The following is a 13,333-nucleotide window of genomic DNA, read 5'->3' as shown; positions in this document are numbered from 1 at the left end:
CACTTGCATTCCAAACTAAGTAACGGAACCCCAGCTTGTACCAGAATCTGCCTGGACTTCCTCTGATAATAAAGTGTAAATAAGAGTTGTACTGACATCTCTCCAGAAAGCGCAAAATGGACTCAAGCAAGGACAAAGATCTATAATTCAAGGAATAACAACTAAGATGGGCAGAACAACCCACATATTAGAAGACACTGTTGTGAAACAGAAAGTGACTTTAATCCAATCAGGAGAAGGTCCAACCATCCTTTAAAACTGTCCGCACCATCCAGAAGAAGAATTTCTGTCTCTCTGTGGGATATTTGCTGGGCAATCATTGAACTCCCTGAGGATTCTCTTAAGGAGGGGTAACTCTCCAAAATGACTGAAAACGTTTGCATCTGATCTCTGAACCAAACAATTAGCCTCTTGCTTGGGGGGCTGAATTTGACAAACTCTTATCTTTGTTGACCAGAAGCTGAGGCCCAGTCTGTTAAGCCAAAGCTGAGTGCCAGTAGTCTGAAGGCTGAGAAGCAGATTTCTTCAAGAAGGGAACTACAGTATGTACATTATTTTGCCAGAAATAGTAATTATTTTCCCTGAGATGCAGATGGCACAGCTAAGGTCCTAACAACAGAAAGCAAACTGATGAAGTAGCAGCACAGCACTGACAAGGATCATGCAGTAAAGAAAAAGAGTGCACTCTAATGCATGAAGAATCTTCTACTTGAACCAAGAGCAACAACACCATACAACATCAGACATCCTCCATAAAGACTTGGTATCGTAAATATGTTTATCTGTGCCAAGATAAAGTAGAAGTCTAAATAAAAATAAACAGTCAGCTATATGTTATTTTTTGTCTGTCTGTGCCCATTTTTATGCTCATTTGTTCACCAAAATGAGTGACAGTCCTGATCAGACCTGGTTATTGTTTTGTTTTTCAATTTCTATAAAATGTAAGGAATATGTGGACCTGGATTACTAATTAAAACCAGCACAGTTATGGTTCCACATATCCAAGCCTCATTTGAGTTTTTTTTAATAAACCAAAATCTTTTTAAATTGTTTAATTAAGTAAAATCATTTTTATTTTAAGATGGCCATACTATTCTTTATGTTAAAAATTAGATTTATCCACTGTTCTTTCCTTTCATCTCCTAGGGCATGATTCACAGAGACTTGAAGCCTGTTAATATTTTCTTGGACTCTAAAGACCACATGAAAATAGGGGACTTTGGCTTGGCTACAGATCACCCAGTGGTGAGTAGCTACATTTCTTTCACCTAATGTTGTCTGCTTGTGCATGTGAAGATGAAGAGACCTCCATATCTGAAAGTCAAATTAAGATTTAAATGTGTGGCATTTACTTTATGATTATGTAAAATTCGGACCAAAATGCAATTTTTTTATTAAGTTAAAAATTAATTAAATAAATAAATGGTCCAATTCCCAATGGCCCAGTGGTGAGGTTACTTTTTGTTGAATGTTAACTGAAAACCCGAAACTAAACATATGTTATCAATTTATGTGACTGTTGTTAACACTAAATAGCAGGCTGATTTTACAAGAATTCTGGACCTGATACTTGAGTGTCTGCATTTAGCCACATTTACAGGACTCTCAAAGAGCCAACTGACCTTGACAGGGAAAAAGCAGTTTGCTTCCCAATGTAACATGGGCATAACTTTAATTTCAATTGTTGGGAGTAGTGTTGCAGGGTATAATGGTACTGGAAGGATACAGAAAAACCCAAATGAAATGTTACTGTCCAGCATTACACTAATTCTGTTACTGCACGTAAAAGCTATTTTACATGCTCCTCGTACTTGTTTATCAATGTGTTTGGAACTCCAAGGGGACACCCGTCCAGACTAATCTCCCACCCCTCTCTTTGATTAAAAAAAAAAAAACCTTATTTCATTGGACTTGAACCACAAAGTGGGACCCCTAAACTCTTTGGTATAATATGGATATTTGAACATGCTTGAAACACCAAGAGAGGGGACTGCCTTTGCAATGTTAAGCAGTTTGTGCTGGAACAAGGCGGCACGCATGTATGCGGGGAAACAAACACAGCTGCTGGGAGAGTAAGGGGGAGTTATCTTTTATTAGCTTACGTATCATTTTGTTACCAGTATTGAGGTGTGAAATCTGGTATCAGTACCCAAGTCAAAAATTTTAGTATCAATCCAACATTATTGGGGAGTGAACAAAGCAAACTAACCACACTGCGCCTTCTGAGCAATGTCAGTGTGAAGCAATCTGATTTTGGTTTTTCTAGAGAATGAAATGGTGAATTCTGCTGATTAAATACTCACTGTTTGTTTTTAACAACAGAAAACTGGACATGACCAAGAAACATGGTAATGATATTGGCCTATGGAAATGAATGTCTTTGTTCTAATTAGCATTACTCATAACTAATAAAAAAAATACAAGGCCTTGCTACAATTTACTTTTATCTATACTAATAAAAGGCAAAGCACTCACTCACGCACGCACGCACGCACGCACGCTCTCACGCACGCACTCTCTCACGCACGCACTCTCTCACGCACGCACTCTCTCACGCACGCACTCTCTCACTCACTTCCCGTGTAGGTAGAAGGCTGAAATGTGGCAGGCTCATTCCTTACAGCTTACTTACAAAAGTTGGGCAGGTTTCATTTCGAAATTCTACGCCTAATGGTCATAACTGGAAGGTATTTTTCTCCATTAACTGTAATAGAGTTGAGCTGGAAAGACGTGGGGGGCGGAGTTTCGTGTGACATCATCACGCCTCTCACGTGAACTGACTGTCAACGCAGTGCGTAGAAAACCAGGAAGACCTCCAAAAGGCGCTTAAGAAAACATGCATTATATAATTGAGAAGGCAGCAAAAAATAAGAAGCGAGCGAAAGTGACATATACTACCATATTCATGAGTGCTGCTACCTCGGAAAGAAAGCAAGGTGTAAACCTAAACTTTAAATTAAGTTCATAGACAGGCTACCGCTGGCGTTCACATGCCCACAGGTAATGCGGGATACAAGTTTAATGAGAGGACGAGGATATAAACGAGTTTTGATCACTTTGTAACTAAGTTAAAATTGTAGGTGAAGGGGTGTGCTTATGCAAATCCGAGAGACTGTGTTTGTGGGGATTGACAGTTAAGGCGGTGGGGAGTCACGCCATCATCTCCCTCCCATTCATCTCATTTCGCTCTGAGCTGAGCTCAGCGCTAACGCCGCCTTCCAAGCAACTTCGTCAGACTGCCACCAAATACTCACAGAAAAATCCACAAGTTAATACACACGCTGTCTCTAGAGTTTCTCCACACTGAATCCTCCAGGCACTACTTACAAAAGGTTACATTGACAAGCGTGTTACGCTATTTTTAAAATCTTTCCTTTTCTTAGCACAAGCACAGCTGAGAAGCTTGATGCATGTGCTCCATAACGCTAAAAATAATGCATTTAATCACACTTTGCATTACAAGCAAAGGGAGCTTTTGTCAATGCATGATTTCCTGGTACACCGATTACATTGATCAGCGCATCCCGATTCATTTTACCCTCGCACCACCTTAGTTTGAGAAGAAGTATGAAAAATATGAGGTTAACACAGAAAACAGATCACCAATTCAAGCTTTATGAATAATCGATTCGCCATCAATAATTGTTTTGGTAAAGCCATCCTCCTTCCATTTTATAATTTTTCCGCCACTAGCCATGATTAAATGAACGGTAAAAAGTAAGAGCAAAGCGAGGGTGACTTATTTAGGCAGGCATATATATGACAGCAACACTCATGACAATGTCAATCATGTTACGCTATTATTAAAATGTTTCCTTTTCTTTTCATTACTTCTTTAACACACTACTTCTCCGCAAGTAGGCGCTGGTATTTTGGGTATTTTATATATATATATATATATATATATATGAATGACCTCCAAAGAGCGCTGAGACTTTTGATATCATGAACGTGTCTGCAAAACTGGGTCTCCTGCCCAGCAAAAGTCAAGCAGCCAGCGCGCGGCATAGCTGTGCCGGCCTTTGAAACGCTGACTGCGCTTCTGCCTTAAGTCAAAGTGAGCACTTTTAATTTTTTTCATCCTCCCCCTGCGCTATAGCCCAGACAAGTGCAAACACGGGACCCCTTTTCTACATCACGGCAAAATAATATTAAGGCGATTCACACTTTCTTTTGCACGCATACGATTATGAGGTCCTCAGCACGGATTATGAAGACACGCACAGGAGTGGAGGACTGACAGTGCCATCACAGCCGATTAATGGCGGGACGCCTCACCAGTCTACACAAGACCCACCGCGACTGTCCCCAAAAGGCGATCATAACGCCAGCGAAACACATCTCTATACTATATAAAAGAAAAAGGCAACTTTCCTTTCTTTACACCTTTTTCCTTTTATCCCAAACCAAAGCCTTTCTCTTAACACTGCAGAGGACACAAAACTAATTTTCTTTAAATGCCGGTAAGGCACATTACCAGAGGCACAAATTTGAACGTTCACATAGAAAATGTAATTTCAATGTACCTGTACTTCTTAAAACATTAATGTTTTACTATTTAATAACTTATTAGACTATAATTTATTATTTTTCCCTTGCACTCAGTGACCAAACCTATACACACACATATAGACACATACAAACATACACACAAGTATATGTATGTGTATATATATACACACACACACACACACATACATACATACATACATACATACACACACACATATATATAATTTGTGTGTATGTATGTATGTGTGTGTATATATGATGTAGATAGGTATGTATGTATGTGTGTATATATATGTATGTGTGTGTGTGTGTGTGTGTGTGTGTGTGTATATATGACAGCAGCAATCCAAGCTGTGAGAAAACAGTAAAAAGGATGCGTGTCAGACGTCGTGGTACATTTTCTGATGCAGCTACCAAAAACAACTTCGTGATGCTGCCGCCAAATACACAAAACAATTACTTTGACAATCATGTTACATTATTTTTAAAATGTTTCCTTTTCTTTTTCATAACTTCTTTAACACATGACATCGCTGCGAAGCGCAGGTATTTTGCTATATATATATATATCACAGCGACACTCATAACAGTGACAAAACAATTACATTGACAATCATGTTACGTTATTTTCAAAATGTTTCCTTTTCTTTCTCTTGCCTGCTTTAACACACTACTTCGCTGCCAAGCGCGGGTATATATATATATATATATATATATATATATGGATAGATAGAGAGAGAGAGATATATATATATAGATATATATAGATATATATAGATATATATATAGATATAGATAGATAGATAGAGATATGTATATCTATCTATCTATCTATCTATATCTATATATAGATAGATAGATATGAGAACAACACTCATATCAATGACAAAACAATTACATTAACAACCATGTTACGTTATTTTAAAAATTTTTCCTTTTCTTTTTCGTACCTTCTTTAACACACTACATCTCCGCTGCGAAGCGCGGGTATTCTGCTAGTGTAATATAAAATGTAAATTAACTGTTTAGTGTTATTGCATCCACATGAACGTCAACTTCTTTCTCTGTAAGTTTAGAGTCCTAACTGAAATTTGGAAAGGCTAAGTACAAATACGTCTGATACCAGAAGAAAAGCTGAAGTAAAGGGTATTGTGTATTTTTAAAAAGGGATGAAGAAAAACAGTTAATAATGGGGAGAGCGAGTCTCGCACTAACGTTCACTTGAATTGCATTCTAGTAATGATGAGGACAACTGACTGAATTTTTGCTGAGCCTGCTGTAGCCACTAAGCTGAACAGCTAACATTTTAATTTAAGGTAAAATGGCTGTGGACTCTCCAGTAGACGAACTGAATTATCTGCAGCTATCTTTCTGAGTATGTTACCTCATTTTTGGTAGCCATCTGTATTGTCAGTGGATATTCATCCATTGCGAATCACCTTTTTAATTCTGCTGGAATTGTAATGCTAAACTAAAAGACTAAGGAACATGGGAAGTTGTATGGCAAAAAACTGACCAGCATTTCTGTGACATCTGTTTGTGTATTTCTTCATGCAGACAGACAAGCTGGAAGTAGAAGATGGAGTCTCTGCACCCACGAACAAACAGGATCCAACAGGTTCTTCACATACTTGTTCTAAAATTAGTAACAACTATAAACACATGCATAGTGGAAATAAAGGGATAAGACTTGTAGATGTTAATATCTGCAATGATGTAGAATTAATTTATCAAAACTCTGTCTCTGCTATGTCTTATACACCCACAAGTCTGCTTATTTGGGCCCTGCTTCTCTTATGTATTAAAAATCTTTTCTACTGCTAACAAACCTATTATTTGTTTGCCCCCAATGCAATCTGCAGGCACAATTTGGAAAACTTTGTTCTCTGTTTTAAGGGATGAACGCCCAACACGGCTAGAAAGCAGCTTCTTGTGCCATTATTGCTGTAGTTTATTTTTACCTTAAAGGATGAATTCAGTATTTGTTTAGTTATGGTATACTGTATACAGATTTGCCACATGAAGTTGCATTCTAAAGTAAAGCCTATTTTATAAATTAAAATGATAAAATAAAACTAGCCTGCTCCTTGTGTTTTATAATGGAGCTGTGGGGGGAAATAAAACATTAAAACTTTCTGAATACTTTAGTATGCACTTTCATGTAGCAAATCAATATACAGTATACCATGATTCTGAAGAAATAATTTCGACTTGACAAATACAGAATTATTCTTTAACATGGATGTTAACCAGAACACCGAAAATTGCCCCATAACCTGTAGACACTAGGGCTGTGTGGTATACAGTTACTGGAAAAATACAGAAAAAACCTTCATTTTAAAAAGTACAGTACCAGCATCTTTGGATTTTTTGGTAACAAAAGTAAACATCATACTTTACGCTCAACCCAACTGAGACTTTATGGGGAAACAACTCCCAAATCCCCCTGTTGCATTGATGTGATTGAGGTATTATGGGAGACAACTGCTTACTGCTTCAACGCACATTTTATGCTGTAAAAAAGGAAACCAAAGTAAGGGGGGGGACCTTTTGGTACTGAGGTCCTAAAGCTGGTATTGACACCAGCTGTACTGATCCAACATTAGTAGACACAGAGTAAAGGAAGAATGGTTTCAGTTAATTATACCTTTATCATTAACCTTTGGAATTTAAATGTTTTTTCTGCAAATGGTTTTTCATCTTTTTTTTTTTAATCAGATAATATGACTGGGATGGTTGGAACTGCTCTGTATGTGAGTCCAGAAGTTCAAAGAAACACCAAAGCTACATACAATCAGGTATTACATGTTTAGGTTTGAAAAACTAAAGAACTGACTAACCACTGAAATGCTAAATTCATATCTTAAAATTGTTTGCGTTTTGAACAAATACAATTGACTTCTGTAACACTGTAACAGACATAAATATACAAAAACATTTTAATTGGAATATGTGTATTTAAAATGTGACACTCTATAACAGTGTTCTCTACCACTGGGTCGCGACCCACTTTAGGGTAGCTGGCTGCCACACTTGAACGTCGTGCTGAAGTTGGCGCTGAATTCACCAGAGACGCCAAATTGGCAGGTTGCGTTTACATTTACATGAGAAAAAGTGGTTTGCGACACATGATCATATGCTTAATCATTGGGTTGTCATAAAGTCTCAAAGACCAATTTATTTTTTCCTTTTCAGCTTTTAACTGCTTGCATGCACAATATGTTTTGCTTCAGTAGTACAGCAACAGTAGCATCAAACACCTGTTGTGGATGCTATTAGTAAGTGTGATCAGGTTGGCAGTGCCCCCTGAGTCTCCTACATCATTTCAGTATCACTCATTTTGTATGTAATGGAGGAGAGTGTTAAGTGTCACAAATCCTTTCTGATATGAAGAAATCTGAGCCACTAACTATGGATTCTACTTTATTTATATTTAGTGGATTTTTTTTTAAATCATAACATGCTATAAAATAGATGTCAAAAATAACATTTTTTTGAACAGGTGACTGTAAAATTCTGTAATTATGTTTCGGTATTATAGAGCTATGTTCTAATAATTGTAAAAATAGCACCACTTCTCTTATCATTGGGTTTTACAGAGGTACCTTGAAATAAATAAGACAATGATCATTTTTATGCCATGAACTGTGAGAAAACTGCTTTAAAAAATAACCTTAGAGAGGCTAGATTGCCTGGGAAACACAGTATCTCATTTATTTTTACCTGAATGACCCAAAACAGATTTTCCTTATATCAAGCAGACTTGTCTGTTGCTTTTTCCCCCTTTAGAAAGTGGACTTGTACAGTCTGGGCATCATATTCTTTGAAATGTGTTACCGACCTATGGACACTGCTTCAGAGAGGATATCTGTTCTCATGAAGCTGCGTCAGGTAAGTATATTCAGAATAATGAGTAGCTACCTTTAATTAGTTTTATTTGTAGCACTGAATTAGCATTATAAACAAGATTAATATTATTTTAGTTTAGTATATTGTTGTAGTGGTTAGAAATGCTGCCAAACATGCCTCCAAATCTCAGCCCTGGCAATACTTGCATAGAGTTTGCATGTTTGTGTTTGATTTTTCTTCCCATATCCCAAAGATTTGCAAGTTAGTTTAGTCTGAGACTCTAAATTGGCCCAGTATCAGCTATTCTTGGGGTATGTATGCAAATGAGCCCTTCAGTGGACTAGAACCCAGTGCGGGTTTGTTTTCCACTTTACACCCAGTCTGGATAGATGTCCTCCTGTCATGCTTCATGTTCATGAACTAAGTTGACTGTGTTATATAATGCACATATAGCATTATAACTCATCCTTACTTGGGCTGAAGAAAAAAAAAAAAAATCACAGCTGAGTCAAGTGGAGGGAAAGTAAAAACAAATACTATAACCATAGCGAGTGTGCTCTGGCCTCGCTGCCCAGGGTAGTCTCAAGCCTGGAGTATAAAATTGAATTAAGTGGTGCTTACTTCTGTCGTAACACCTGTATCTTTAGGCAAACTATTAAATAATGATCCTGTAAAGTGAAAGTTTGTCATGTAGCATGAAAATATAATAGGAATGTTTGATTTATATTTCAGTTTCAAACTTCATATCAGTCAATCAATATTTTATATGACTTCATTTATGATATTCATAATTTCAGCTCTTCTTACAGAGCAAATAAAACTAAATCATCACAATGCGCAATTCATGAGTTGACAACATATATTCTATTTTAAATGTGACTCGTACAGAATATATGTAGACAGATCATTGCTCAGGAAAGGTAAACCAAATAATTTGTCAGCTTTGATGAGCTGAAGTTACAAACTCTATAAAGGTAACTTGTCCACAATTCTGTTTAATGTTTTTCTACCATTTTATATATATATAGTTTTTTTTTGTTAATTCCAGAGCACTTTCAAAACTAATCTTTTCATGTTTCATTTCACCATGTTTGTTATGTACTCCGCTCTTATTCTACTTTTATATACATTGTTTGTATCCCCTGAAGAGATTCACTGGAACTGGGTGCCAGATTTCCACTACTCACTCATGTTGTGCTTCACCCGTCTGACTGTTAATGGTGTACTATGTGTATGCTGTCATCATAATGCATTTGGCATAGATCTCCCTTGCTAAAATGTAATTCCCATTAATATAACATACCTATCCAGGAGAAATTTAGGCTAAGGCACTCCCTTTGCATCTTTCTCTGATCCATGGTGATGTAAGATCAGTTTTTATCTTAATATAGTTAATAATAATGTTACACACTTAGTGCATGTGTGGTTATTATTTTTTTTCCTTTCCATTCAGCTTTCAATCGTATTTCCTGAAGATTTTGAGGACATTAATCATGGAAGCCAGGTAATTATATACAAAAATAATGCCCAAGTTACATAGCTGACATCTTACGGTAGGCAAATTATAGTAAAGTTATTATTTATGTATTTGTGTAAATGGGGAGCACCATGTATATTCAGACTAGAAGAAACTTCAAAAATATTATGTGCATCTAACACTTGATAGCATAGTTGCTTATAAAAACCCTTTTAAGAGCACAAACAGTGGAGTACACAGCATTGGAGAAATAAACTGAGCTCCCTATACATAAATGAATTGGGATATCTTTTGCTGGCATAATCTCAGAAGACAAGGGTGATGTGATATTGAGATTTTATCTTTAAGCATGTCCATAGAATTTTAGTTTTCAACACCATTAAAACTAACAATACTAGATATTCTGTGCAATTTACATTTGTTTTGGACCCCAGTAATTTAGGTATGACCTTTGACATGCAGGTGTGGGACAACAGATTTACATAAATAATTTCAAATGCAAGACCACCCTGTACCTCTTGCATATGGCACCTCAATCCAAGATTAATACAGTACATCTACCCTTCAATTCATTATCAGATTTACAAATTAAAAAATATTTCACTTCTGCTTCTCTTTACCAGCTACAAAATACAGTAACTTTGTAAGATTCATATTCTGTTTTTCTGGATTGTGGAAATCATTTTAAGATTAATACTCCGTACAAAAAAAGGTAAGGAAAACAAAGGTAGTATAGTCATGAAGCGATTTACAGCTGACTGAAATGAGGCCATTCGTACATAGGAAAAGAATAGGGTAGTAATGTTATAAAAATTGCCAAAACCAACTGTTAGAGACAATAGGCCTTTTGTTTATCACATACTTGTGGCAATGCTACCAGTCATTGAATGATGACTGACACTCTTCACAGAAGCTATGGTGGAGATGCAGAGGTAGCATTCTCTTGGCTGCCTTTCTTCCTGTATTGATGCTGTAACCAACAAATGGCCACAAACTAGCAATAAGTAAAATAAAATATTAATAAACTAATAAAAATATTGTGCTCCATGAGTTTCAGTCTTTGGACCGGTGATTGAAGTCACTCTTCACATAGCTAGCAGATGATTTTTTGTTTCTTATCTGTGCAGGTACTTAAAAATGTTTTTCTTCCTTTAAGAAGATAGAAACGCCTTGTAAATAGTAATAAGCTTTTTGTTATGAGACCTTGTGAAATGCCCTTTAAGGTTTGTTTAGATCAACACTGCTTCACGGGGATAATTTTTATGTATTCTGTATACTGGTGACCCATTCCTGACTCAAAGAGCCTCGGTTGCAGTGACCCGTACACTTTGTAACCAACATACAACATTTGTACATTTGACAATACACCCTATAAAAGAAATGTTTAATTAAGCAACAATGAATTGTTAATTTTTTTCCTAAATGTATGAGGCTGTACTTGGCTTTATATTTTGCAGATCCCATTGACCTTGAAAGATCTGTACATTTGCAGATTGATTGTGGTACTGTACCACTAATCTACTTGTGTCCAGGGAACCAGTGTGTATTAGGAAAATGCACCACATACTGCTTTACCTACTCTGCCAAAGCGACAGTGCTTGACTGATCAATGGAGACATTATGTGTCATGGAGACATGGTTGTACCAGCAACATGGTTTGCTAGGAACACAAATTCATTAGACGAGGCAATAATTTTTGAGTCCTCCAGCAACCAGTATCATTTTAAACTTGCCTTCTTGTTTGCTGAAGGAAGTGGATCAGATTTTGTTGATTAAGCAATGTACACTATTGCTGCTTTGGTATGACATGTTGTGTGCTTTAATTTTACATCTTTCAGTACAATTACTGAGGTTCAGCAGTCAGTAAAGATATCCCATTTGTTTTATTGGGAAGCCCCCGAGGCCCCTTTCTTAATAATCAGTTTCTAATTATCATCACAGCATTAATGTTTTTTTTTATTAATTTTATTCCAATCCATACAAAGCAATCAAGTTTTTACAAAAAGAAAAATTGAGTTAAGAACAGATCGATCCCCACCCCTGAGAGAGAGAGCAAGCCAAACGGCGTAAAATTTAAGGCTTGTAAACATACCTAAATTAATAAATTCTCTGTGCTTTATGAACTTATTTTAAAATATTACTGATTACATCCTGCCATGTTTTGAAAAAAGTCTGTACGGATCCTCTAACTGAGTATTTGATTTTTTCCAATTTCAAATAATATAACACATCGGTTTCCCACTGACTTAAAAGAGGAGAGTTTGGGTTCTTCCAGTTTATCAGAATAAGTCTGCGTGCCAGAAGTGTAGTGAATGCAATCACAATTTGTTTGTCTTTCTCCACTTTAAGCCCCTCTGGAAGAACCCCAAACACAGCTGTTAATGGGTTAGGAGGGATTAATGTTTTTGGATGGTGTCATATTCTCAGTATATCTGTCACCCTGTCATGGGAGAACACCCCAGAATAGTTTCGTTTGTAGTAAACTTATTATGGTGGGTGCAGTTCCCATGGATATGGTGGGTTCAAAATTATGTCAACTTTTAGCCTTACAGTGTTATCTCTGTCTGCTTAGATATGCAAGCAGCCAATTATTTAGGTCTGATATTTCAAGCAAGAAAGGACAGCAAGGAAATAATTACTGTAATTGAATTTGTACCGTAAATGTAAAATGTGTGATGAAAAGTAGCTAAATAATTTTTAGCAAATAAATGTCAGTTTAAGTTTAACTAATAACAGAGGTATGAATTTAATACCATTTCAACATTTTTGACAGAGACTTGTTATTAGTTGGCTTTTAAATCACGACCCTGCCCTAAGGCCCACTGCCCTGGAGGTGTTAAAGAGTGAGCACCTGCCACCCTCTCAGATGGAAGAGTCAGAACTGCACGGCGTTTTACATCATACCTTGGCTAACATTGATGGCAAGGCTTACCGTACCATGGTCAACCAACTCCACTCACAAAGCATCTCTCCTGTGATGGACTTTACTTATGACATTGACCTTTATAAGGTAATATACCAAGTGTTTGAAAAGAAAAACAAATTGGTCTGCTTCTTATTACAGCTATTTATTAGAGGTGGAGCTCAGCCATATGAGCAAAAAAAAAAACCTCAGCTTTTTATGTTTAGGGATGATTTATTTAAATATTTTAATGTAGAAATCACATTAAACTAATAAAAATAAACACAATATCAGAAGGTTGTCCTGATTTTGAAAACTGAAAATACAACCGCATCATTCCTAGAAATACAAAAACATATTTCTACTGTCAATGAGAAAAAGTGCAAAATAAGAAAATGTATTTTTTTGTAATTTGTTGCCACCTTTATTCTTCTCTCCTGAGTCCTCAATATTCCTTTCACGTCACTTATAGGGATATTTCCTTACATTGTCTGCAGTTTTCTTAACTTTTTTTTTTTTTTAGTAGCGCGTTCTACTTTCCCTATACCTAAAACACACCTTTACCACAGGTGACTTTTTCTTTTTCTTTCCTT

The 13,333-nt window shown here is 36.5% G+C and overlaps 2 protein-coding genes across 2 annotated transcripts in view; one reads left to right on the top strand and one right to left on the bottom strand.

Annotated features, from left to right (window-relative positions):
• Positions 1–13,333, top strand: part of eif2ak4 (eukaryotic translation initiation factor 2 alpha kinase 4) — a 173,704-nt gene that overhangs the window by 72,250 nt on the left and 88,121 nt on the right. Inside the window, exons 16-21 of the mRNA XM_039742281.1 lie at positions 1,147–1,245; positions 6,070–6,130; positions 7,231–7,310; positions 8,302–8,403; positions 9,815–9,865; positions 12,612–12,848. Of these exons, the coding sequence (XP_039598215.1) occupies positions 1,147–1,245; positions 6,070–6,130; positions 7,231–7,310; positions 8,302–8,403; positions 9,815–9,865; positions 12,612–12,848 (630 nt within the window). The remainder of the gene's footprint in view (positions 1–1,146; positions 1,246–6,069; positions 6,131–7,230; positions 7,311–8,301; positions 8,404–9,814; positions 9,866–12,611; positions 12,849–13,333) is intronic.
• The window catches only part of LOC120519143 (kinectin-like), a 146,716-nt gene that overhangs the window by 90,240 nt on the left and 43,143 nt on the right, over positions 1–13,333 (bottom strand). The gene's annotated exons all lie outside the window — the stretch shown is intronic.

Source organism: Polypterus senegalus, chromosome 18, assembly GCF_016835505.1.
Source record: "Polypterus senegalus isolate Bchr_013 chromosome 18, ASM1683550v1, whole genome shotgun sequence".
Lineage (NCBI taxonomy): Eukaryota > Metazoa > Chordata > Cladistia > Polypteriformes > Polypteridae > Polypterus > Polypterus senegalus.
The sequence above is the reverse complement of the archived record's forward strand: the minus strand, read 5'-3'. Positions and strand labels throughout refer to the sequence as shown.